The sequence below is a fragment of the Callithrix jacchus genome, chromosome 1, assembly GCF_049354715.1.
Source record: "Callithrix jacchus isolate 240 chromosome 1, calJac240_pri, whole genome shotgun sequence".
Taxonomy (NCBI): domain Eukaryota; kingdom Metazoa; phylum Chordata; class Mammalia; order Primates; family Cebidae; genus Callithrix; species Callithrix jacchus.
The window spans coordinates 152,966,488-152,994,180 of record NC_133502.1 but is presented as its reverse complement, the minus strand read 5'-3'; the positions used below and the strand labels follow the sequence as shown (position 1 = coordinate 152,994,180).

At 40.4% G+C, this 27,693-nt stretch overlaps 2 protein-coding genes and 1 pseudogene across 5 annotated transcripts in view; 1 reads left to right on the top strand and 2 right to left on the bottom strand.

The window, feature by feature from the left end:
• The window catches only part of LOC100392938 (olfactory receptor 13C7), an 81,306-nt gene that overhangs the window by 17,929 nt on the left and 35,684 nt on the right, over nucleotides 1-27,693 (top strand). For 2 of the 4 annotated variants that reach the window (XM_078373623.1, XM_035253528.2), the window contains one exon: nucleotides 6,101-6,171. The gene's annotated coding sequence lies outside the window, so the exon portion shown is untranslated. Of the gene's footprint in view, nucleotides 1-2,470; nucleotides 2,601-3,142; nucleotides 3,182-6,100; nucleotides 6,172-27,693 lie in introns of those variants that run through there. The other 2 variants (XM_035253516.3, XM_035253511.3) reach the window with 2 other exon arrangements.
• Nucleotides 2,109-3,261, bottom strand: LOC100397327 (olfactory receptor 13D1). The gene has a single exon (XM_017975165.5). It carries the CDS (start codon nucleotides 3,131-3,133, stop codon nucleotides 2,189-2,191), a length of 945 nt encoding a protein of 314 aa, XP_017830654.4. The 5' UTR covers nucleotides 3,134-3,261; the 3' UTR covers nucleotides 2,109-2,188.
• LOC118151353 (innate immunity activator protein pseudogene) lies at nucleotides 14,565-16,313 on the bottom strand (annotated as a pseudogene).

Here is a 27,693-nt window from a genome sequence, read left to right as displayed (position 1 = left end):
AACTAGTGATTTTTTGGGTTGTGTTGAAGAGCCTTGTTTTGTCATATTACCAGGGTTGCTTTTCTGGTTCCTTCTCATTTCGGTAGGCTCTGTTAGAGGGAAGGTATAGGGCTGCAAGCTGTTGTTCACATTCTTTTGTCCCACAGGGTGTTGCCTTGATGTAGTACTCTCTCCCTTTGCCTATGGATGTGGCTTCCTGTGAGCCGAAGTGCAGTAATTGTTGTCTCTGTTCTGAGTCTAGCCACCCAGCAAGTCTACCGGGATCAGGGCTGTTACTTGGGGTTATCTTCACAAAGTCCTGTGATGTGAACTGTCTATGGGTCTCTCAGCCGTGGATATCAGCACCTGTTCCAGTGGAGGTGGCAGAGGGTGCGTGGACTCCATGATGGTCCTTAGCTTTGGTGGTTTAATGCTCTATTTTTGTGCTGGTTGGCCTCCTGCCAGGAGTTGGTATTTTCAAGAAAGCATAAGCTGTAGTAGTGTGGAGAGGTACCAGTGGTGGGTGGGGCCCTAGAACTCCCAAGACAATATGCCCTTTGTCTTCCACTACCAGAGTGAATAGGGAAGGACCATCAGGTTGGGGTGGGGTAAGGAGTACCCTGAACTCAGACTTTCCTTGGGTGGGTCTTGCTGCAGCTGCTATTGAGGATGTGGGTGAGATTTCCAGGTCACTGGAGTTGTGTACCTAGGAGGATTATGGCTGCCTCTGCTGAGTCATGCACGTTGTCAGGAAAGTGGGTAAGACTGGCAATCACAGGCCTCACCCAACTCCCATGAAAATTGAAGGTCTGGTCTCATTCCCACAGTGCCACCGCCACCCCCAACAGCCTTGAGTTTGTGTCCAGACAGAGTGTGAGAGGAGCTCGAAAACTTGCAGTTAGAGTTCCTTCTCCCTGTGGAGTTTCACCTCCTGCTCCTCTGGCCACCCTCCCGATGGATTCCTGTGGTGCCAGGCAGGAATGGGCTGCTTGGGGAACCAATGAGCTCCCAGGGCCTTTCTGCTGCTTCCTCTACCCCTGTATTTCACTCGGCTCTCTAACTTGGGTCAGCTCCAGGTAAAGTCAGAAATTTTTCCTGCTAACAGACCTTCAGCTTCTCCAGTGGGGGGTGTGTGTTTGGGAGAGGAGGGTCTCCCCTTGCCATTTCTGCAGTTGGGGCACTCACAGTATTTGGGGCATCTCCCAGGTCCTACAGGAGCAGTCCACTTCCTTCAGAGGGTCTGTGGGTCCTCTCGGGATTGCTGGTTTGTTCTTGCAGTCCATCGGGAGCTAAAATTCACAGTGTAAGCCTCTGCACGCTGCTCTGTCTGGAGTTGCAATCTAGTCTTGCCTCCTGTCTGCCATGACCCCCTCATGTTAAAATTAGTTTTTCATTGAAAGATAATTTATTGACTCAGGAACTAAAAATAATGTGAAAATGACTTTAGACAGAGCTGAATTGAGGCATTAGCAGCATCAGACACCCTCTCTCTCCTTCTGAACTCCCCTTTACATCTCAGTTAGGCTCTCCCCTCATACTGTCAAAGATTGGCTGCAGGCTCACATTTCTCCAGTTAAGCAAACAGCAGTCTTGAGTTTGATTAGCCCGACTTGGCTCACTTGCTATTCTGAATGAATCACTTAGCTAGAGGGATTTGCTTTTTTATTAGCTAGGCCTTTGTTCAGCATCTACCACTATATCTGTAGCCCTATGCAGACCACAGGGACTCAGAGGAAGGGAATGTTGATATATATAACATTTACCAGAAGAGGGGATGCTGTACAACAAAGCAATAGATGTTCTATTCAAAATGACAGATAAAGGAGACCAGGAAGACAGAGGAAGAAAGAGAAAGGAGGCAGATGAAGAAGGGAAGAGGAGGAAAGCCAAGAAAGAGGAGGAGATGGAGAAGAGGGAAAGAAAAATGAGTAAGAAAGAGAAAAAGAGTAGAGAAGAGTGAGATTTATCTTGATGAAAAATCATTTCCCTATATGGGATCAATGAACATAGATACCTACAGCTTGAAACTCTGCAGACAAGATATTATTCAGAAGGCATACATGAGCATTCTGTGATGAAAAGAATGGAATCCCAAAGTTGTCTTTACAAACATACACACTCTCTTGGCATCAGATTCTGTGACTTTATCTGTGAATACAAAACACCTGATCTGATCCCTTGTTTAGAACATCACGTGCCTCAATGCCTTTCATATATTCCATAGATGCAAGTGTCTGCTGAGGATTTTCTTCACAGCTTCTTTTACCTCTTTATTCCTCAGGCTGTAGATGATGGGGTTCAACATTGGGGTGATCACTCCATAAGACAATCCAATGATTTCATCAGATGCTTTTGTGTACTTTGATTTGGGCTTCATGTACATGAAAAGGGCTGAGCCATAGAATAAGATGACCACAGTCAAGTGCGCTGAACATGTAGAAAAGGCTTTCTTTCTTCCCTCAGCAGAATTAATTCTCAAGATGGAAGAGAGAATAAACACATAGGAGAAAAAAATTAACAGAAGAGGAATCACCAATAAAAGAATATTTGCCACTGTCATTATAAACACATTCATGGAGATATCTGAGCATATGACTTTAAGAAGAGCCAAGATCTCACAAGTAAGATGATCAATGATATTATTCCCACAGAAAGGCAACACCATTGTCAGGACTGTCTGCACTAAGGAGTTCAGACAGCCTATGATCCAGGACCATGCAGCCATTTGCACATACAGCACTCTGTTCATGATGATGGAGTACCTCAGTGGGTTGCAGATGGCCACATACCGGTCATAGGCCATCACAGCCAGGAGGACACACTCAGTGGAGCCCAAGCCAAGGGACACAACCATCTGCAGAGCACAGCCAATGAAGGAGATAGATTTTGTCTCAGATATAAATATAATAAGCATTGGAGGAATGGATGATGATGTGTAACAGATGTCCAGGAATGAGAGGTTTCCAAGAAAGAAATACATAGGGGTATGGAGGCGAGAATCCAGGATGCTGATGATAATGAGAAGGCTATTTCCCAGGAGGATTATCACATACATGATGAGGCAGAGCAGGAACAGAAAAAGCTGGAGCTTTGGATATTGGGAAAGCCCCACCAGAAAAAATTCAGTCACGGCAGAGTAATTTCTTGTCTCCATGTGTTCTAGGTTACCTGTCTGCTGGGTATAGAAAAGGACATGATTCAGGTAAAGTGAAATACATAGGGGTATGGAGGCAAGAATCCAGGATGCTGATGATAATGAGGAAGCTGTTTCCCAGGAGGATTATCATGTACATGATGAGGCAGAGCATGAACGAAAAAGCTGGAGCTATGGGAAAGCCCTGCCAGAAAGAATTCAGTCACGGCAGTGTAATTTCTTGTCTCTATGTGTTGATGTCATCTGCAGAGTTTAGAAAAGAATATGATTCAGGAAATTTTGAAATTTCAATGTAGAGTTATCAAATAACTTTCATGTTCATCGTTTTGTTTTATCCTTAGAACACCCTCTGCAATCAGTAAGAGCAGGGCTATTATATTCACTTTGCTAATGATAAAAGGGGCACTGAAATCAATATTTTTTAGTATGACTCAGTAGCAGAGGCTATGCCAGGAAGTGCCAGTCCTCTACTTATATAATATCTAGGGACAAAGTACTTTCAAAGGTGGGTACATATGAATCTCTATTGATGAGTACTTTGAAATCTTTATTTTTATAAACATGTATCTAATTTAAAATATCATGGAGATTCAGAACTATGCCAGTCATCCTCACTATGACTCTCAAGTTAACATTTTTGAGTCTAAGCTAGCTAAGCTACTAGTTTCAGCCAGGAAAATTGGGGGAAAGCCATAACTGTTTGGTAGTTTATTGTGAAAATTAACTTAGATAACATCTATTAGGTTACAGGTATAGTAAGTAGTTCCAACATGTCATCTAAAATTATATATAAGAGATTATGATAGAGTCAAAATAGCAGTGAGTATATATTTATATATTCATATATATTATAAATTATAGCTTTTAAGTCGACTTGACTGGGTCAGAAGGAAAAGTTGTTGTTTTTTAAATTTTGGGGCAAGGGAATTGAAATCTGGGAGCATAATTGATGGAACAAGAACAATTTTCTGATCCAAAGGGGATATCTAACCAGTTAAGAGTCTGGGAGTCACTGGTATATAGTTCCCAGGAACTGAGGTTATTGGACTGCTATTATGTACAGCTTTCTTTAGGGCCTAGAATTCACCCTTTAATATTAGTCACCAAGTATTACCTTTCTTCTTCACTTTTGTAATTTTCCAATTGGTCTAAATTCTCTATTCCTTTTTCTCTACCTTTTTGATGCACATTTTATGCTTTTGCAGGCAAGTTTATATCATTTACAAGTACTTATGAATATATACTTTTCTTTCAATTTCTGTATTTAATGCATTGGAACACATCCCCAGGTCTTCCATACTATTTGAAATTTTGGCCAGGAAGCTTCCATGTGTGACAGAACTGACAATGGCTACTATTTTACTGAGCACTTTTTTGTAAGCACATTTCACTGCTGTAAGCTCGTTGAATGTATTAATCACTTAATCTTTGTGCAACTCAGTGACCTAGATAATAATATATTTAACTCCCATTTTTCAGAGAGGAAACAGAGACAAAGAAAAGTTTAAATAACTTTTACAAGGTCACAGAGATAATATATCCCAATGCCAAAATTCAATGTTCAGTTGCCTGGCTCCAGGGTCAACCCTTTTACCCACTAGACCACACTGCTTCTCACAGATTCTTACACTGATTCTAAGTGAGAGAGGACTACAAAAATGTTTCCTGCTGTGTTAAACTGATAGAGCTAATATCTTGCTTGTTTTATTTCTGCTTATACATGATATGCTAGTAAACTCTGAAGGTTGGATCACAGCCTTTTATTTCTTGTAAACTTTGGAATGTGGCCTTTTTGGTTGTCTACACATAGCAGGCAATTTCACAATCATGAGAATTAGCATAATCAAGAATAATGACATGAGAATTCTATCACATTTGCTTCTACCAACCACATACCTGGAATCCTCTAGCTTTTGTTTTTACTCTGCAAATCAATATGCATTTCAGGATCTTTAATTTTCCTAATACCTGGCTTTTCTACCTTTTCCATCCCCACTCATCTTTTGCTAGTTCTTCCTACTTATAACTTTAGCCCCATGTCATTAAAAACTCAGCTATCCTGCAGTTGCTTCATATTCTGTTAAGTGCCCAACGTAAGTACTGATTTACTATATGAAGGTACTTTGTATACTATGTGTGTAACTTTGTTATACTATTTCTGTCATAGCTAGAGTTCCCTGGGTTTTGGTGGTAAATGAAAGTATTTCTTGCTGGTCATATTCTTGCCCCCAAGCCACACATTTTCTCTGGACTTTCTGTATCCAAAGAACTTGAAGACATGTATAAGGGCCTTATTTCTTGCCTGGTAATAGACAACAGCATTCCTATCTTCCTATAAGGACAAGACATGCCAGTTATTTCCTTTTCATTCCTTTTCCATATCATTTCTCTTCCTCTTAAAGAATATAATCTGAACAGTGATTTTGTAAGGTTAAAAACAGAGATGATGGTACCACAGTCTTAGTATATTAGAAAGTATTTCCTTTTTTTTTTTTTTTTTTTTCAATTCCCATTTATTTTTGGCTCTTGGGGCAATGTTATCTTTTCAATATGAAAAAAAGCAGCAAGTTCAACACAAAATAGAAATCTCAAATGTAGGATAGAACAAAATCAAGTGTGTGTGTGGGGAAGCAACAGCAAAAGGAAATATGAGATGTTGCAAAAAAGATGGAGGGTCCCCCTCTCTCCTCTGGGCATTGACTCAAACACTGATGTGGCAGTATACACCGTTCCACAGTCAGGGATGTTAATTCCTTTTCCGGGACAAGTATTTCCTTCTTCCACATGCCCGTTCCTGTTTCTAGTCACATTGGCACATGGACTTATTTCCACAAAGAAATCAGTTAAGGCAGCAGTTTTAATTTGTTGGAAGATAGTTGTTGTGAAGGGTGAGAAGGAGAAAAGAAGGAAAAGGAGCCAATTTTTACTGTTAAAGAAAGTACACTAAACTTAATATTTCTATCCTAGAGTGAAACTGGTGAGGAGAAAGGGGTACTGAAGAAATGAATGTCATTTTCTCTGTTCAAAAAAGGTCCCAGGTAAGCGGGGAATATTTTTTTCCAGAATTAAGGGTGAATAAGTGAAAACAAAAATAGCTCCACACAAAAACATTAACCTATCACAAAAACCTATTTTAACTCCCTCAGTTCTTTTTTTTTTTCTTCCCACTTCAGCCATTTCTTCTCCCATGATAATGTCAAGGAAGGTGTTATTGAATGGGTTTGCTTCTCAGTAATATTCACCAGCCTCCCCACAAAAGACACATAAGTAGAGAAATACAGTCTGAGGAAAAACAATGTGCCTGCTGTGCAACACACTTCAGGAAAAGCCCTCCAGCCCATCCTCCGGCCACATTGTCATCCCAAGGTCCCTCCAATGTAGAAATTCCAAAGCTCCTATTGATTCCTGCGATGCTCTGCAGTGAACATTCTGAGTTTCTTATTACCTCCCGCAAATACCGCCTTTTCCTCCATTCATTTGTACATGCTTTTTCCTGAGTCAGAAGGACTCCTCTCAACTTAGATATTTTCTTGGAAGACTTTCTCACCTCTTGGTCTGAGTAGGATGCCCCTACCATGTGCTTTTGCCCCAAGAGCAACCTTCACTTACTCACTTATTGAACACATACTATGCCATATATTCTGTGATACCCAGTAGGGATCCCACTGTGAGTACTAGACTTCCAAAATGGACACTGGGTGAAGAATGTTTTTGATAATTATTTTATACTTATAAGAAACAATTTATGTGCTATGTAACTTATTTTCATGTAAAAAAGTTATTGTATACTTTGCAAATTATTTTATCAACCTAAAATAGCCTTTTACTGAAAACTCTCTAAAGACTAAAACTATGATCAATCCAATTAATAAATATATGTACAGAAATAGAGTATATCCAAACTATATACGAAAATAATGTTATTTGTTTTTATTAACACATGGAATTCCAAATTAGAAATCTATCAATATATGAAGCAAGTAGGTAACAAAAGTAAAATACATTGTCATCTTACTAGATGCCAAAAGCCATTTGATAGACTACAATATTCACTCTTAGTAAAATGTCTCAGTAATCTAAGCTTAGGAGGATAATTCACTAAGATAATGAAGATAATTTCTGTCTAACAATTGGTCAGTATAACTCCAAATAGTGGACATTGGAGACATTTTCCTAAAAGTCATTCAAAAACGCATTATTATTTAACATCTGCCCCTGAATGATTCAACAATTGAAAAAATATCATTGCATGTACTATCATATTTCAAGTTCAGTCATGCTTTAGGAGTTGCTATAAGTCTTTTTTCTAGAATGCTGACATTCTGGCATGTGATGGGCATGATATACATGTGAGACTATTTAATCTGTCAGGGACTACCACCATCGCAAACTGTAGTCTTGGAGAAGAGTAAGGACAAGGGACAATGCACATATATAATATTTTTAAAAAGGAAGGTCCTAATAATATAAATGATTACAATTTTGTACTTATGTGTCTGAAGAAATGACACCAAAATGTTAAATATGATTTTCTCTGGAATGTGAGACTTAGGGCACCAATAATTTTATCTTCTCCATATTTTCCAAATAATCCTGAATTAACCTACATTTTATTATTTTATATATTAGAAATATAAATATATAAAATATTTTTCTTGGAAGGTAACAGTGGCAAGAATGTGTAGAATGGACAGTTTTCTCTAAAAACCAAGTAGGGAATAAAACAGACAATGGACAGGAAATTGAGAGGGGCTTTATGTTACATTATATTATGTAGATTAATTAAATGCCATTTAGTGTTCTTATGTCCACCAATAAATCTCACACTTATATCCATTATTAGTAGATATACTGACACAGCCTCAGTTATTGCAAAAGGATTCTAGAACCCACCATTTAGAATGTGATCAAGCTTAGCAGTGCAGATAGGAAGCACTGCAGAGCATCTGGCAATATCACACAAGAAAAAGAAAGACAGAGGTGATGCCTGGTGGGTGGGAGAGACAGGGAAACAGCAGGGGCTTCTATTACCTCTGCTTTTTTCTTTGTTATAAAAATGTAGAATTTCAGTTTCTTGATTCTCCAGGTTTCATTCATCTCTCCCCAAAGGCTGCATCATAGATCTGTCCCAGTATTGGGCATCACCTATGGGAAGAAAGCAAAATTCACTTGAGAACTGTGGATTGTGAAGCATTCACCCTTCTCTCGGTGTTTACTAGCAGGAGAGAATGGTTGTAACACATGCTCACTCACTCAGTTTGCCTGATTTCAACCCAAGGAACCTTTTGAAGCAGGATACGTTATACCCACCAGGAAAGGTTTCTATAGGAAGGAATTTCAGCACTAAATATTACATCCTATATCCTGCTTCATCCAGATTTTTCCTACCATTTATAAAACACAATTGCTCATCACAATATGAGAAGAACAAGGAAATCCTCAATGCTTCTCCAAATAAATGACCCTCTAGGAGCACTAAAAGGAGTTGATAATAAGTAATACTGGGTGAGTTAGAGTCTTCTTTTCCTTTCTTTATACAGCCTTATTCTGTGTTTTTTCACTAACATTGCTAGGAATACAGCCGAAGCTTTAAGCTCTTACATTGTAGGAGTCTCTATCTGAGCAGTGGGGATGCCTCTGAGATTTATTAGCATATGCAGGATATTATGTTCTAATCATTTCTAGGGCTGCACCATGGAAGCCTGCTGTGATCCAGTTCTCTTACCCCTTTGTTCTTCCTGCTAGTAAGGCATCTTTATGGAGAAGTACTATGTTTTAATGGAAAGAACAGTCTTCTTGGAAGTGAGAATGATGTTCAATGTGGTAATGGTGTCTACTTTGTAGGGTTGTTGTGAGGATTAACATAACATACCAGAAAGGTCTCGGCACAGAGGGAGTGCAAATACGTCATGTTAGTTTAATCCGAACTCCTAAGGCTGCTATTCTTTCATTTTCCATGGTGAGGAAAAACGACTAATTTAAAGTGACCTGCTTAAGTATCCAAGTATTTTCTTCAACCAGTAATACCTTATTTCCCATGCTCTTTTCACTGTTGTATTCCAAACTTTTCAAATAAAATAATCATTTCTAATTCCTAGTTCACGTATTCCCTCTCCTTTCTGAAAATCAACTCTGCTTTAATTATCCTCTTTTAAAAGCATCAGTGTAGAATCCTCAAATTTGCCACATACAATAAATAACATGGCTTATTGCAACTTCAGTCTTCAAAACAACAAAGCCATTGTAGACATAAGCACAGATATTTCTCCTCAGTATTCCTTTTCTCTAGTGTGTCTCTTTCTGTCTAGATACAGAAGTCACTGTGGCTGTTCCTCTTCAGGTTTGTTTGAATCATAATGACTTTCTCTTTTACTACAGTCTTGCTGTAGAAACCATAGGCAAATATCCCTCAGTTCCAGATGACTGTTAGTAGCGGTGAGGAGGGCAGACTGAAAATAAAGCTTTCATCTGCAGTAGAAATTCATGTCGTAAGTTTGAATCAATAGTAAATCAATCTGCATCAACCTAAGTACTCTCCAACCTCTGGCCCTAAGCTTTTCCAGAGGACCCTCCAGCGGCTCTGGTAGCCAATTTAAATCCTCCTTTTTTCTTCTAAGAGACTGTGTAATCCCACAGGTGATTTAAGTTGAATCATTAAGTCATGATGAAGGTGGCAACTTTTAGATATATTAGGAATAATGTCTCAAAGACCTAAGGGCACCTTACTTATTAAACAGCAATTTTTCTTTAACTTGGAATTCATTTTTTTCCTGATTGTAGAAATAACACATATTCATTGCAGAAAATTTAGGACATCCAAAAAAGCCCAAAGGAGGAAATGAAAGTCACCCATAATTTCAGATATAACTATTGATATTTTGACATATATTATGCGTACACTACCTGCAATAAAAACTTAGGCCAGGCATAGTGGCTCCCGCCTGTAATCCCAGCATATTGGGATGCCAAGGTGGGTGGATCATGAGGTCAGGCGATCAGGACCATCCTGGCCAGCGTGGTGAAACCCTGTCTCTACTAAAAATACAAATATTAACTGGGTGTGGTGGTGCATACCTGTAGTTCCAGCTGCTTGGGAGGCTGAGGCAGGAGAATTACTTGAACCCAGGAGCTGAAGGTTGCAGTGATCTGTGATCACGCTATTGCACACTCCAGCCTGGCAACAGAGCAAGAGTCTGTCTCAAAAAAAAAATAAAATAAAAGTATCCGCATTTTCTGTTTTATAACCTGCTGTTAAAATTAACAATATGTTGTGTGTGTTTTCTCATGTTATTTTATTAAGAAATTTTAATAAATGTTATAATATTTAAAAATGGAAAGTAGAGTAAAAACACCTAACAAGTGGAAGTGAAACAGTTTTCTATTGCATTATCAGAATGTGAGAATTCTTTATACTTTTCTTTGGTTTTTTTGAAGATAATGACACTATGGGAAGACTAGAATCAGAGATTTCATTTATTCTAACTCTCTATGAATAAAAGCCAGTTCTCATTGTCAGAAATTCTCATAATGCCCTTCTTATAGAATGGAAAATGAGTGTGATGTACATTTTTTTCTTAGTGGGATGAAGCAGACGTAGGGTGTAATAACCAAAGCCGTGGCTGCCCAGCCTCTAGAGAATGGACAAAGCACTCCTGCCATGGTTTCCCAGTCGGCTCCTCTAACTCCACTTACCTTCTGTCATCTTCCGGCCCCTGACCCTGCTGTGCCAACTCCAGGTTTTAGTGTTTTAATTCCATCCCATTTACGTTTTTCCAGCACTTCTGCAATTTTAGCAAGTTCTCAATTTTAGTTAGGAGAACATTCACTTTTGTGAAAATGTCAGCGCAGCTATAGTAAGTAAATATACTGTGAAATAAGGGGATGGAATCTATAATTTGAAAGAGTAACAATTGCGATTGAATTATATGGAATATGTATCATTTCTGTTTCAATTCTATTTATCTTTTAATATTCACCTATGTGACAGACCTTTTGCTAAATTTTGATGCCAAATATGTTCACTCGTTGTGGGGATGTACAACAGCACAAAATATAATTTTTTTCAATTAAATATAGGTTTATTTTTTATTGTTGTATATCCCCACAACAATGAGTGAACATAAATAAGCAGAAGACAATCTAAAATGAAACTATTAGAAGGGTCAAAATAAAATAGATATGGAGATTTTAAGTTTCCTACAAATGCGGTTTTTTTGAGAGTAAACGGGAGTGCTGTTAATAATCATGCTGGAAAAGAGCAAACCATGACTATTGAAGACAAGGCAGGACATGTGTTCAAAAGAAAAAACAAGTCCTGGCTCAAAGGAAGAAGTTGTCACCTTATCTGATCATGGGACCAGTGAACTCTTAGGGAAGAAGTAGGCCTTGAGTAACTTTTGCTGTCAGCAAGGATTCCTTTGGATACAATTTAGAGAAAATGCAACCTTAAAGTGTACTGTATAGTGAAGTATTTATTATCCTACATAATAAGAAGTCCATAGTTTGGTGGTTTCAGGGTTCAGAAAAGTCATCAAGGACACAAGGCTTTTGCTGTTTTTATTCTTCTCCTTTTTCCTGGCTATTGTTGGTATGCCTGCAGCTCCAGAAATCAAATCCTTGCACTTCAAGCGGCAGGAACATAGGTCATGTCCCTGTTTATTGCTCTTTTTCAGGGCAAAAAACATTCCCAGAAGCCCCAGCTCATTCATTCTTGTTTTCCAGAACTAGGTCGTATGCCTACCTCTAAAACATCAGTTACAAAGGAGATTATGTTACCATATTAGCCCAAAATAGTCATACTTATCTGGTTCCACCATTCCTGAACATGATGCTGCCTGATAGTTAAAAAAAAAAAGAAATCCATGTTTTTAAGGCAGAAAGGAGATTACTGTTGTATAGACAATTCTGGCAGGAAATAGATAATAAAGTCTTTTCATTCCTCTGTTTTTAAATTGGGTAACTACTGTTGATCTATCTTTACTTTTACTGATTTTTTTTTTCTTATGCCATCTTTACTCTGTTGTTAAACTCTCCAGTATTTTTTAAAATAGTAGATATTATACTTTTTAGTTCTAGAATTCTCAGTTGGTCTTTTCTTGTAGTTTAGTTTTTCTTTAAGATTTCCTATTTGTTTATTCATATGAACATTTACAAATTATTGAGCATAACTATATCTACTTGAAAATTCTTTGTTCATTGCATAACCTCTATTATCTAATGGTCAATCTATCAATTTATTGCTTTTTGTTGAGTATATCTATAATTCTGTGTTTTAGCTAGAAAATTATGAATTATACATTCTAGAAATTCTGAATTCTGTTATTTTTCTCTGAAGGCTGTTGTTCTGGGTATTTGTTATTATGTAAAAAACCACCATGAAATTTAGTGGATTAAAACAAGGACAACATTTATTTTGTTAAACCTTGCATTTGTGCCATACTTGGCGGGGACAGTTTGTCCCTTCTCCCCTTGGAGAATTTTACCACATTTCTAACGATCTATTTTATTTTATTTTTTCCATGAAAAAACTTTAGTGAAGTATTTGGCACTAAACCCCACACAGTCCCAGCCCCGTAGCCGAGGACACAGCCACTTGGCAACAGCACCAGGTGTTATACGGGACCAGTAAGTTAATGTAAAGGACGTTCAGGTGTGGAGGGCCGGTGCTCCGCAGTCTCCTGGCTCAGACCAAGGCACTCCGGACTCTAGTGAGGACACTGAGGGGCCAGGGAAATCATCTTGGCCTGGGGAAAGGGGCTTGAAGACAAACAAGAAGAGCACAGCCTCCAAGCAGGGCATTCATACACAGTGGGAGCAGAGCTGGCCCAAAAGGTGGGGGTTGCTGATGTGGTAAGAGCACAGTGAGAGAAATACCAGGTGCATCCCTTCAGCCTCCCGCCTCCACTCCCAGGTTCCTTTAATGGGCCATCCTGGGTCTTCCCTCAGCACCCTCGTGCACTCGGCTACACCGTTTGCTTTCCAACAGGGAGAACTCTGCCTCTTCTAGGTCAGGCACTAAAGTTCTTGGAGCCTTCTATATTCACATTCTGTTCCAGTCCAGGGAACATGGGGGCAGAGAGTTCTGCACAGGTAAAGTCAGAACTCAGCTCTCCCTACCCCTCCTAGCCTCAACTAGTTGCTTTCTCACTGAAGCAGGACTCCTGTCCTGGAAGCAAAGAAGGCCTTAGAATGAGAATGCAGGGAATGCTGGGTGATTTTAGCACTGGCAGCTTCCAGACTTGCTCCAGTTGCTGCAGCAGGGACAATTCATGAATGCCCTCAAAGGAAATTCAGCATCTGTTGGCGCCTGGGAGTGAGTATGCCCATGTTTGTGTAAATAAGCACCTTCTCAGAGCAGAAGCATAGCTTGGGGGGAGGGGAGAGTAGGAACTGTGACCCCTCGCACACCCAAAACATGCCGCAAAAGAGGTACCTTTCTAAAACCACTTGTAAAGTATTGGTTTGTAGGACTCTGATGAAAAATGGTAAAAGGGCCGGGTATGGTTGCTCATGCCTATAATCCCGGCACTTTTGAGAGGTTGAGGCGGGTGGATCACTTGAGGCCAGGAGTTTAAGGCAGCCTGGCCAACATGACAAAACCTCCATCTCTACTAAAATACAAAAATTAGCCAGGTGTGGTGGTGCGTGCCTGTAACTCCAGCTACTCGGCAGGCTGAGGCAGGAGAATCGCTTGAACCTGGGAGGCAGAGGTTGCAGAGAGCCGAAATCTTGCCACTGCACTCCAGCCTGGGGGAAAGAGTGAAACTGCATCTGCAAAACAAACAAAATATTGGAAGGAACAGTGGGGCTGCAAGCCCTTGAGATGCCCAGAGATGGGGCCACTAACCACCAGCATGGGCCGGCCCCCAGCCAGACCCCTGAGGCTACAGTCTGTCATGCCACTGACTCAAAGCTCAGAGGTGTGGGAACCCACATGGCATAGACAGGGTGTAATGACTGGGCCCCTAAAGAGGATTTATGGGGTCGGGAAAATAGCCGGGTCTAGCAAGACAGTACACCACCAGGATATACTGACCTTTGACCTACCACTTGGTGCACATACCACAGGGCACATTAGAAAGGGGGAAGGGATTCTCCTCCAGCCCAGGCCTGGGTACCCAAAGACCTGGGAAATGGGGGAGAGCCATGTGCATGAGTATGTACCACATCCAGCCTCCAGCCATAGTGGGACAGGAGGCCAGGGGCGGTTCTCCAGGGAAGTTCTTAGAACCAGAGCACAGAGCCTTGGAGAACTCTCAAGGTGGCCTACTCTGCTTCATGTCTTGTCCCCCGCACCCCCGCCCCACTTGTCTTGCCTAAGGAGACATAGGCTGTCAGACAGGCAAGGCCTTAAGTCTAGTAGGCCAAACTCGGGGGGATAAAGCATAATCGTATCACAGGGATCTTGAGGACAATCTGCATATATAAATCCTTAGGTCAAGGCTTCTAAAAAAAAAGTTGTTTTAATGCGTCTGACACAGAAAGTCTCTTGGCAGTCCAGTGAGTGGGGGCGGGTGCTCCGGAGGCCGGTGCGTTCTTGCCACCACTTGAGTTCCTCTGACACGTGGCCTTGCTGAGCCCCAGGGTTGCCGGGCTGTCCTTCAGGGAGGGCTTCCGCTGCTGGTAGCGCAGGGGAGGGCCCTCCTCCTCATAGGCAGGGACGGGAAATAGCCAGGGGGCAGCAGCAGCTTGGGGTGATAGGCTGTCAGCTCTCTGTTGCCAGCCAGGCCTCAGGCCCCAGGCCCGGCAGTGATGATGAATCTTGGGAGGGGAGAGAGGCTGCAGAAAGGAGACGCTGGGGTGGCTGCTGCCAGGCGGGGTGGGGTGGGAGATGCTGGAGGACTGTGGAGCCACTCCTGTCTCCTGAGCAGGAGTGGCAGGCGGTGTGGGGCAGCGGGGGCTTGGTTGGGGAAAAGCAGGAATCTGGCACTGCGTAGTGAGGGGCGGCGGTGGCCCTATGGATCCGCCTGGAAGGAATCTGCCCTCAGAGACTGCAACGTGCCCCTCCTCCCCTGCATCTCAGGGGTGGCTGGGGTACTGGCACGGCCCTGCCACTGTCAGGAACGCCTCGGATGAGAACCACGTGGTAGGAGGCAGGCTCCAGAAGCCACAGGCTGGAAGCACTGGGCCCATTCTGTGGTGTGGTGGCCGGGCTGGACTTGCTCCAGGGTCGGAAGACTTCCTGGGCTTCTCATAGGGGTGGTCCAGGTTGGTCTCCTTCCAGGGGCTGTTCTGGACTGGAGCCTGTTCCAGGCCCCCAGGCTCAGGTCCTGTTGGCTGGAGACCCTCAAGGGTTTGGGGTGGGAGAGATGAGAAGGTGGGGTTGGGGACTCTGGAGGAGGTTTTGGCATTTAGGATTCCTCTCCCTCCAGGAGTAGCCCATCTCTGACAGGGAGCTGACATAGAGGCACTGAGCTCTCGGCCCAGGGGGAGTGCAGCAGCGGGAGGGGGCTCCCCGTTGTGCTGCCGCTCTGCTCTACCAGGCAGCGCTGGAGCTCCTGCAGCTGCTTCTCTTCCCGCAGCGTGGCGTGCTGCTGCCTGGCCTGCCGGACAAGATTCTCCTCCAGGCTCAGCCTGTGGGGGCCTCTGTGAGCTACAGCTGCAGGGCCAGCTGGTGCTCAAGGCTGCTTAGGGGGTTCTCTCTGCAAGGCCCAGTCATCCAATTTGTAAGCTGCTCCATTTCTGTGGCGAACCTTGAATGCCTTTTCCCCTGGTTTGAGGGGATACTCCCCCGCAAGGTGCCGGTCAGCTCGGCCTCCAGCAGGCAGAGTCTCCTGAGCTCCTCCAGGCAGGCCTCTTGCCTCACCTCAAGAGCTCTCTTCTGCTCTTGCGTGGGTCAGCTCCTTCACTGGGGAGACCGGGCTGTCAGGGACAGACTGCTGGATGATGCACCTGTCGGTGTCGCTGACCTCATCCTTATTCTTCATGGTGGATTTCTGGAAGGAGAGGGCACAGAGCAGGGAGTGGGGACAGAGTGACCAACCTGGGCCAGGATGTGTAAGTAGCTTGGAGTTTCCCCAGCTGTCCCATGGAGCTCTGGTGCCGCCCGCCTGCCCATGCACCCTCCGCTCCAGCCTCGCAGCTTCAGGACCTGTTTGTCTGGGCCATTTTCCCTCCTCCCAGCCTCCCTGCGGCCTGCCCTCCCCAGAGGCATTTCATTTAAACTTGGCATTTGAAGCATCTCAAATATTAAAGATCCCAAGACCAGCTATTTTAAATATAATAGTGGAATCATTAAAAGTTATAAAAATGATTGTACAGAAGTATACAGTGGGTATAGAAGATACTGTTTATTTTCAAGGTTAAATACAATAATGTATGAAAGCATCCAAATAGAAATAAAAACAATGAAGATCAAACTCTTCTTAATGGTAAATAATCCCATTACATTTTAATATCATGTAATATCCATAGTATTTATTTTGTCAAATCTTTAAAATAAAGAATAAAGTAGAAGTGTCGTCAATGAGAATAGGGGCCCAAAGCCAATGGAAACATATCTTTAAATTGCTCAAGAAAGATAACTGAAAACCTACAGTTCTATACAAGACTAGACTATCTTTCAAGAGAGAAAGCCAAATAAAGATACTTTTAGACCAAGAGATTTTTACCATGCATAAAATGACCCCCAAAAGAAATTATACCCATATAAAAGTCATGGCATGAAGAAAAGCATAGTATGCAAAGAAATTGGCAAATATGTGGGCAAATCTATATGGCCACTAATTTTACTAAGAAAGATAGCAGTAAACCAGGGGACAAGACAAGGTAAAAATTAAAGTTTAAACATCAATAACATGGTAGACCATGTGAGAGCTAGAAATCAGATATAAACATCCTGAAGTTCTATAGGATTCAGGAGGATTGCAGATGTTAACTAGAGGATTTGCTAAGTTAAAGAACTATGATAAAAAATTAAGGGAAATATAACAACAATAGAAATAGGATATAATACTCCTAAAGCAGTCAAGGGAATAAAAGGAAACAAAGAAAGTCTCATCAATTCAATAAAAGGCAAGAAAGTTGTCAAAAATATTAAAAAGTAGAGTATGTTAAAAACAAATACCAACTGAAATAATCAAACAGAAATATCCACATTAAATGTGAATAGTTAAACGTGCTGGTTAAAGCATGTTAACTGTCATGCCCCAGCTATACCAAGGCAATTGCCTTTCTGATATTTTAATACCATTGATTATTTTTACTTATTTTAGAACTTGAGCCTGCACTCTATTTTGAAGGCTTCTTCCATCTAGCATTATGTTTTTGAAATTCGTCCACATTGTTGCATGTGTCAGTAATGTATTCCTTTTATTTCACCACACTGAGTAGTAGTTTGTTGTATGCTTAGACTATAGTTTGTCAATCCGTTTGCTTATTGATTAGCACTTGGGATATCGCCATTGATTGGCTATTATGAAAAAACTGCAATGGACATTCTTGTGTAAGTCTCTTTCTGAAGACATTTTCATTTCTATTGGCTACATATTTGGAGCATAATTCATGAATTATAGATGTATGATATATGCTTAGTTTTGTAAGAAATCATTAGCTCTTTTCTCAAAGTGGTTGTACCATTTACATTCTTGCTGGGAATATAGAGAGCTACTTCCTATTCTTATGAATATTTGATGCTGTCAATCTTTTTAATTTTTGGCATTCTGGATGATGTGAAACTCCTGTGGTTTACTTTGCACTTCCATAGTGACTACCAATGTTGAACACTCGAGTTCGTGTGCTAATTGGTTATTTGTATATCTCCTTTTATGAAGTGCCTGTTTAATTTTTTGCTAATCTGGTTCTATTCAAAACTGGTTTCAGTTGATTCTCTTTTATTTTACACTAGGATATGTTTTTCTGTTTGTTTGTTTTTTTTTTCCTGGTGTTATTTGGGATTGCATCTTGATACTGTGAATGTAAAGCTGTGAAGACTGTAGAATATGTTTAAACATGTTGATGTTTTTGTTTTTAACAGGTAATTAACTTGATTTCACTTAAATGAGAAATTCTATCTTGAATCTTTTTTCTTTTCTTTTATTGTGGCTGGAATTATTAAGTCTTCCCCATGCATGCATGGCTTGGGGCAACCAGAATCTGGGCAGAGTGTATCCTGCCCAGTTCATGGATTTTTCTCTCTAGCTTTCTCTTTTTCAGGTTTCCCTGCCATTTTAAAGTGGTTATACTTGCTACTGCAGGTTTCTATCAGTTTTATCCTATGCAGCATTTACTGTCCTTGGGCTAAAAGTCATAAATGTGAGCGACTCTGCAGGGCAAGGTGTCAGAGCCCTGGCAGTGGAAAGTGCTTGGCTCACAGGTGGTAAGAAGAATTTATCAACAACAGCATAGGTTTGAAAAGGAAAGTGGTATTAGAAGGAAAGAACTCTGTAGAAGAGTGCAGCAGGGTGCTTCAGCAAAAGAGGACTGAGCCCACTGCAGTGGATTTTTCTTTAGAAGTATTTATGGACCCTAAAGCAGGAGTTTAAGGGCAGTTTGGACCGCGTTCTGTAGGTCATGATCAATGATTATATTTATAGGCATTTTTGTTATTTGATGTTAACAAAGTTTGCACAATGAGTTTCCACATGCATGCATTCCTGAGATATATAGAAATTCTAGTTATTTATTAATTTTGGGGAAAGAAGCCTGGTACCATATGCCTGCTTTAGGTAATAGGGAAGTCTAATTCTAAATTCTTCAGATAAAGAGTTTTGCCTCTGGATGGTCTGCTTGATGGCCTCCAGATGATCTTTGTTCTTCTCAAACTCAACTCATAATTTTCCTTTTTCTGAGTTTCAAATCCTATCCTGAATCTGCATGCTTTGTTACATTGACTCATGTTTATTTTTTGTACTATAGATTTTTATGCTTTTAAATAGTAAGATTAGATTTTTATGCTTTTTAAACAGTAAGGCACACAAGTGATGCAGTTCAGGTAGGTTGTTAGATAGAGAAGCAGGATCCTCTTCCCATGACTGAGTTCCACACAACAGCCTCTAGAAATACGTGCTGAGAGGTATTAATAAGAGCTAACATTACTTTCTCTCTCAAATTAGAATTTTACAAGGGTACCCATTTTTCTTAGCCTCAGTTTTAAAATAATATGATACACATTATTTTTAAAGTATTTTATGTAGGCTGGGTGCAGTGGTTCATGCCTGTAATCCCAGCCCTTTGGGAGGCTGAGATGGGTGGATCACAAGGTCAGGAGATGGAGACAATCCTGTCCAACATGGTGAAACCCCGTCTCTACTAAATACAAAACATTAGCTGGGCGTGGTGATGCATTCCTGTAGCCCCAGCTACGCGGGAAGCTGAGGCAGGGGAATCACTTGAACCTGGGAGGTGGAGATTGCAGTGAGCCGAGATCACATGACTGCACTCCAGTGTGGGTGACAGAGCAAGACTCTGTCTCAAAGAAAAAAAATTATGTAGTATTATGGATTTTTAAAAAGTATTTTTAAGTATTATGGGAATTATCTATACTTTTGTAAAAGCTCTAGTTGAAAGAATCTAGTTTATGAGGGAAAAAAAGGGAAATAATACTATTCACTATCAACATGACAATCCCAAACTTTTTTTTTTTTTAATGGAGTCTTGCTCTGTCATCCAAGCTAGAGTGCAATGGTATGATCTCGGCTCACTGCAACCTCTGCCTCCCAGGTTCAAGCAATTCTCCTGCCTCAGCCTCCCGAGTTTCTGGGATAACAGGTGTGTGTCAGCATGCCCAGGTAATTTTTGTATTTTTAGTAGATATGGGGTTTCACTGTGTTGGCCAAGCTGGTCTCAAACTCCTGACTTCAGGTGATCCACCCACCGAGGCCTTCCAGAGTGCTGGCATTACAGGCATGAGCCCCCACGCCCAGCCTCAGTTATTCTTTCTCAAATTTCTTCTAAATTTGTCAGTCTGGAAAATGTTTTATTCTCGAAAACAGTATATGCTTTTTCCCTTATAAAAGTAGCCCTCCTTATTGATACGTTTGAAAATTTTCATTTAAATGTCTTCACTTCTAGTAATGTTGAGTTGTTTTTAAAAGTATGTATATATTTCTCCCAATTAAAAATTATTTATGGTTTTGAGACATTTGAACCTTTTCTTATATTGAGTTTAACCTTTTTAACATATGTGTAAGAGACATTTGGAATCAAAAATCAAATGTTCTTTCAAGGATGTTACATTTTTAAATATTTTGAGAGCCTGGTAATACTGTCTTCTACTTTTTCAAGCAGTTACTGCATTAATAATTGGTATGCCACCGACTTATTTCTAAAAGAGGGGGTGTGCTGCCTCTGCTGCCGGAAGTCTGTTCTCTCCTTAAGCCACCATTTCCCCAGCAAGGCCACCAAATGACCCTTCTCATCTTTTCCAGGAAGTCGTATGGTAGTGTAAAATAGGAAACTTACTGCTTGGACTTTAATCAAGAAGGGACTCTATACAGCAGTAGAATTATGTTACTGTCTTCTCTTCAGCCAAGAGCACGATAGAAAATATTTACCATGATAGAGTCCGCAAAAAATTTATCTAACAAGCACTTAGATAAAGCTTGAGACAGAAATTCATTAAGATAGTTTAAAAAGAGACAGGAAAAATAAAACAAACCTACTTCCATAGTAATGGGCAATACACATGCAGTAATTTGCAGTATATTATGAAGAAAATCTTCATAATTAATAAGGTTAGTAATATTAAAAATCAATTAATAAAGCATATATTAAAATTGCCTTTGTATTTTCAAATGCAATGACAAATCACTTTCTCCCGACAAATCAAATTCCTGCAAGATGTGTGACTGATTTCAGCATAGACAGTATGGAACAAGAAGCTCATGTCAACATGTAAGAGAATCAACAGAACCTGGATTGAAAGTGTATGGAAATAAGAGAGAGTACTGGGATGTATAGAATATAGTCCTTCAACTACTCGCCTTAGGGTTCCTGCTAGTTATTTAGTCAGAAGGGGGCATACATTTATGTATGACTATACTCCAAAGTAAAATGCATAATATTGCTTTACATCCAATTTCTATGTATTAACTAGTATTTGCCTAGCATTGATCTACATACTCGGAAAACACAGCAATGGACAAGGAAAAGTCCCTGCTTACAAGGAGCTTTTAGTGGAGAAAATAGACAATAAACTCATAAAAGACCTGGGATTACAGGTCTGAGCCACCCTGCCTGGCCTGCTTAGTTTTCTATGTGTAGAAGGTGATTTCACAACTGTGAGAAGTAGCATGGTCAAGAATAATGATGCAGAAGTCCTCTTCATCACCTTTGCCTTTTGTTTTTGAGATGGAGTCTCGCTCTGTCATCTAGGCTGAAGTGCAGTGGCATGGTCTCGGCTCACTGCAACCTCTGCCTCCCAGGTTCAAGCAATTCTCCTGCCTCTGCCTCCCAAGTAGCTGGGACTACAGTCACGTGCCACTATGCCTGGGTAATATTTTTGTAATTTTAGTAGAGATGGGGTTTCACGGTGTTAGCCAGGATGGTCTCAATCTCCTGACCTCGTGATCCACCCGCCTCTGCCTCCCAAAATGATGGGATTATAGGCATGAGCCACTGTACCCAGCCTACCTTTGCCTTTCTCTTCTCTTCTCTTTTCTTGTTTTTCCTCCTGAGACTGAGTCTCACTCTGTTGCCCAGATTGAAGTGCAGTAGTGCAATCTCGGCTCACTGCAACATCTGCCTCCCAGATTCAAGCGATTCTCCTGTTTCAGCCTCCTCAGTAGTTGGGATTACAGGTACATGCCACTAGGCTTGGCTAATTTTTGTATTTTTGGTAGAGTTGGGATTTCACCATGTTGGCCAGGCTGGTCTGGAACTCCTGACCTCAGGTGATCCATCCACCTTGGCCTTCCAAAGTGCTGGGATTACAGGTGTGAACCACCATGACCGGCCCACCGTTGCCTTTATCAGTAACGTATCTAAAATCCCATAGCCCCTGTCCTCACTCTGCAAAGCTAAATGCAGCTTAGAGTCTTTTGAGAAATGATTCCCATTTATAACGTTAGTGCCACATCTTTGGAAACTCAGTGTGCTCCATTTGTTTGATATTCATTATGTTGGTATGTCCAAATATTGTGTTAAGATGTCTTACATAAAGGGTTGTGTCTCATACATCGTTACACTATTGCTACACGAACTGTATTTACACCGGGCTCTCCTTGTGGAATGAGAATATTTCTTACTGATCTTATTTTGACCCTACAACCCCATTTTGCTTTGGCCTTTTTATATCCAGAGGCTTTGAAGACAGAATGAATGCTTACCCTTTGGGTAGTCATAGATGGCAAGCCCTCCTAGCTCCCTGTTGCATAATGATAGAAAATGTGGTGTTATGGGGAGACTAAAAGAAGCCCAGTATGGTCTTTGCAGAGCATTGGGGGCATCAGTAGTGGTTCCAGGGAGATGAAGGGAAAAACTCTCTCCATCCCCTTTCCATATCCTTTGTCTTTCTCTCAGAGAGTACTACCCATACAATGATTTGGGATATTAAAAAAGATTAGATGATACCAACGTGTTTGTAAATACAAAGGGAAAATATTCCCTTTGTTCTGCACCTCTTTTTCTGGTCTCTACCTATGTCAGCACGTGGATTTGTTCCCACAAAGTGGGCAGTTAAGGTAGCTGTTTTAATTGGATAGAGCATAGCTGTTCTGAAGTAGAGAAAAGTGGAAGGAAAGAAGAGATGGAGAAGAAACAAATTTGTACGGGTGCAGAAAGAGCACTAAACTTGCTACTTGTATCTTGGGAGACGGTGTTGTGCTAAACCCATATTAATCTCAGTAGGGACAGCACCAGGTTCAAAAGGCTGAGAGACCCAGAGTCAGCAAATGAGACATGGGTTTATTAGGGGATTGCATACAGGGGAGAGAGTCCAGGGGTGGTGGGCTGGACAGAAAAACCACAATAGCCTGTAAAATCATGCAGTTTTATGTGGTATTTTAACTTAATCCTCTCCTTAACCTCTGCCTGGCAACCTTCATTCAACCAAAAGCTTAGAGACCCAATTCCCTGTATGTTCAGGACAGGCTGGAAACTCAGATATTTATTACAAAGAAGGAACAAATATTTGGGTTGGCCACTTCTAGATTCCTTAGATCTGAACATACATTCGGGTGCATCTGCCATTACAGGGTCATTCTAAGGTTGTGCTTTATTTATTGCTATCATATGTGTTTACCCTATAGGTGGGGATGTTGAGGATACAAAGATGAAAGAGGAAGAATGGCTGTTTTCTTTCTATTCAGGAAATATCCCAGGTGAAGAAGTTCATATTTCAGAATTTATTTTAAGTCTTAATTTATTCTTTTCAGCTTATAACTGTTAGTGAAATATTTCAGGATTTAGATCAAAACAAGAGAAAGGGGAACAGTAACTTCACCAAAAACACCGAATCAACCCATTACACAGGCCTATCCTAACCTATTAGATATCTTTCTCCAATTTATACCATTTCTCCTCCCATGACTGTGTCAAGGAGGAATTGTTAGGGGGACTGTGTTTCCCGTGATCTCCATCAGTTTTCCCACAAAAGACTTCCTAGTGGAGAAATACAATTTAAGGGAAAATATGTGCTTGCTATGCAGCTTCAAGGAAAGTCCTCTAGTTCATTCTCTAATCACATTGTCACCTCTGGTTCTCTATAACTCTGGAGCCACTACTGAGGCCCCAAATACTCTGCAATGACCATGTAGAATTTCTTTCAGTCTCCCCATAATATTGCGTTTTCTTTTTTTTTTTTCTTTTTGAATGGAGTCTCACTCTGTCACCCAGGCTGGAGTGCAATGGTGTGATCTCAGCCCACTGCAACCTCTACCTCCCAGGTTCAAGTGATTCTTGCCTCAGTCTCCCAAGAAGCTGAGATTACAGGCACCCACCACCATATCCAGCTAATTTTTTTATTTTTAGTAGAAATGGGGTTTCAGCATGTTGGTTGGGCTGGTCTCGAACTCCTGACCTCACGTGACCTACCTGCCTTGGCCTCCCAAAGTGCTGGGATTACAGGTGTGAACCACCAGGCCCAGCCTGCATTTTCATCATTATGCATTTGTACATGGTGTCTCCTTAAACTCAAAGGACTGTTCTTATCTATTACCTTTTCTACAAAAACTTTCTCACCTTCTATTGTGAGGAGGATTCCCTTTTTATATGCTGTCATTAAATTCTGTGCTTATCTCTCTCACAGAATTCTTCATTTATTCAACAGAAACCATACCATGTATAATATGATGGGTAATAGGGATCCGATTTTGAGATCTTGACTTTCAAAATCAAGACTGAATTTTGCATGGGATGCAGAATGCTCACAACAGTTATTTTATACTTTCAAGAAACAATTTCTGTGCTGTATAATATATTTCAATGTGAAAAAGTTATGGAATATTTTGTAGAAACATTTTATCAAACAAAATAGCCTCATTTTCCCAAACTTTCAAAAATAGAAGAAAGCTATAGATCAGTTTTTTATGAATATATATGTAAAATCATAACTAAAGTATATCCAAAGTGCACATACTAAAATGGCATAATTAATTTCATAGATTGATGAGATTCCAAATTAATATTTGACAATCTATCAATATACAAAACAAATAAAAAACCCAACACATGGTCTTCTAACAAGATAGTAAAGTACATTTGGTAAAATACAACATTCATGCTTGGTCAAACCTTTGAGCAATCTAGATATAGGAAGATCTAGAATTAAGATGATTATGATTATTACTCTCAAATCATTGGGCAGCATAATTCAAAATGTTGAAACTCTAGCAGTGTTTTTTCCTTAACATTTGGAAAGATAGTGTTAGCACTATTATTAACAATTTTTCACTAGAATGATCCAACCAAATGGAATAGAATATCCATTGGTTGGATCCGTATATCCTATTATGTTTCAAGTTCAATCATGATTTAAACAGTTGCTGTGCTTTTTCTTTCTTTGTTTTTTTTTTTTCCCCTACAAGTTGCTGGAATTCTGGTTTGTGGGGTTGGTAGGTCATAATATACACATAAGAATATATACTCTCATACATGAAACAACCATGAAAATTGTAATCTTGGAGAATAGTAAATGAAAAGGAAAATCCCCATTATATAATGTTGTGTTAAAAAGAATGTCTTAGCTGGGCGTAGTGGCTCACATATATAATCCCAGCACTTTGGGGGGCTGAGGCAGGCAGATTTTGAGGTCAGGAGTTCAAGACCAGCCTGGCCAATATGGTAAAAAACAAAACAAAACAAAAAAACTCGAATGTCTCATAACCATACAAATAATCACAATTTTGTATATATGTCACTGAAAGAAGTCACATTTTCCATGTGACTAGTTATCTTAACTAGTTTTTTGTTTTTTTCCTGGAATGTGGAACTTGGAAGGATTATGAATGTTCTTTCTTTTGCCTCTTTCTAATTTTTTAAAAAGAATGTGCATTTTCTGATTATAAAAATATATTTAAAATTTTCCTTTGAAGGGAACAGTGGTGAGAGTTTGAAGAATTTTGGCCCAGTTTTCACTAATACTTACGAATGAGTGAGAATAGTTATTGGAAAGGAAATTGGAAAAAGGTTTTCTATTGACTTATGACATAAACTGACTTAATGCCATTGAATGTTCTGACTTCAGGAGATCAACTTCACAAATATATTCACTCTGAAAAGACACACTAGCACATTCCCAATTCTTGGATTAGGATGCTAGAGCTCACAACTTAGAATGTGGCTAAGATGGGCAGTGTAGGTAGGACGATAAGGCACCCAACTGTATCACATCGTAAAAAGAGAAGGCAGAGGAGATACCCATGGTTGGGGGGTGTAGGGGAATAACAGCAATTACTATGACCTCAGTTTCATTTCTGCCAAAAAAGGGTTAAGTTCCAATTTCCCAGCTCTCTGTTTTTTTGTACATCTCTCTCCAAAGGGTTGGTCTGATCTTTAGATTGATGCTCAGCATCAGATACCACCTATAAATGAGAAGCAAACTCTCTTTGAGAAGTGCTCATCCTTCTCCCCATGTTAAGAAAGAGTAATATTTTGCTTATAAGGCATATGTACTCACCCAGATTCCCTCATTTTAACCAACGCAACTCTCAAAACAGACTGTGCCCTCAGAATGAAATTGAATTCACTAAGTATTGTATCTTATCTCCTGCTCCAGCTAGATTATTCTGATGTTTATATCATAACTTATTCTTCATAGTATCCCACATCCTTGGTACTAGAGCTCCAGTGGTTGTCCGAATAAATGAGCCCCTCTGAATCCCAAAGGAGCTAATAATGAGCAGCAGTATTCTAGTTAGAACAAGCCCCCTTCTGTCCCTCTCACATGGTTTAAAGAATTATTTTGGTTTTTATTCTGTTTGATAACCAATAATATATATTTGTTACTGGAAGTTTCAATGAGCCATAGGCTCACTGCTGGGATTGATTTATCCCACTGTCTTCATGCCTGGGCTGTCTTTAGGGAATATGTCACAGTGCAGTGCCCTTGAGTCTCTGTTAGCCTACTGTGCACCAGTCCATGTACTGGTTGTCCCCTTTGACTACGGATAAAGAGAAGTACTGCGTCTTAGCTGGAGGACGTATACTTCATTCCCGTCTCTTTGGCATAGTAGCTGTACAAACTATGGGGAAAACGCTCTGTGTCTCCAAGCATGACGTGCCCTGTATAAGTTGGGGCAATAGTACCTATTCACAAATTGTTGTGAGGATGAACATAACATACTTGAAACTTCTTGGCATAAATCAAGTGCATAATATATGTTAATTTAATCTGAATCCCTAGGCTATTATTATTTCGTTTCCCATGATAAGAAGTGACTTACTTAAAGTGACATTCATCATATCCATGGTATTTTTCTTTCCCCAGTAATTCCCTACATTTTCCATTGTGTTATCCAGCATTTTAAAATCAAATAAATTATTCATAATTCCCTGTCCCCATTTACCTCTTTCTTCCTGGAAATACTTCTTCCCAGCTTTGCCCTAATGTTCCCTTTTCAAGCATCTGTATGGGGTCTTCATCTTTTCCACTTACAATAGATAGCATGAGTTGCTGGGATTTCAGTTTCTTCTGAAACAAGGAAAATGTTCTCCCTCTTCATCATCAGTGTTTTGCTAACTGCTTGTGTCGACATACTGAAGTCACTGTAGCTGCTCCTCCTCAATCCGACTACTTCTCAGCTCTATCTCTTTGAGCTATAGCTCTAGACTATACTCTAAAACCCATAGTCAAGTATCTCACAATCACAACTCTTAGTGGTGGCATGGGAGAGAGAAACAATAAAGCTTTCAGCCCCAAAAGAAAGTCTTGCCGTAAGTTTATATTCATTAGTAAATTAATGTGTCACATAAGTACTTTCCTTCCTCTGAGCTCCAGTATTTCCAGAGGACCTGCCAGTGGCTCTGGTAGCCAATTAAATCCTTCTTTGTTTTCTTCTGAGAGATTGTACTCCCAGAAGTAATTTAAAGTTGAATCTTTAAATAATGTGGAAGATAGTGACTTTTAGATACATTGTGGCTAATATCTCAAAGATCTGATTATACCTTGCTTTGTGTGTGTATGT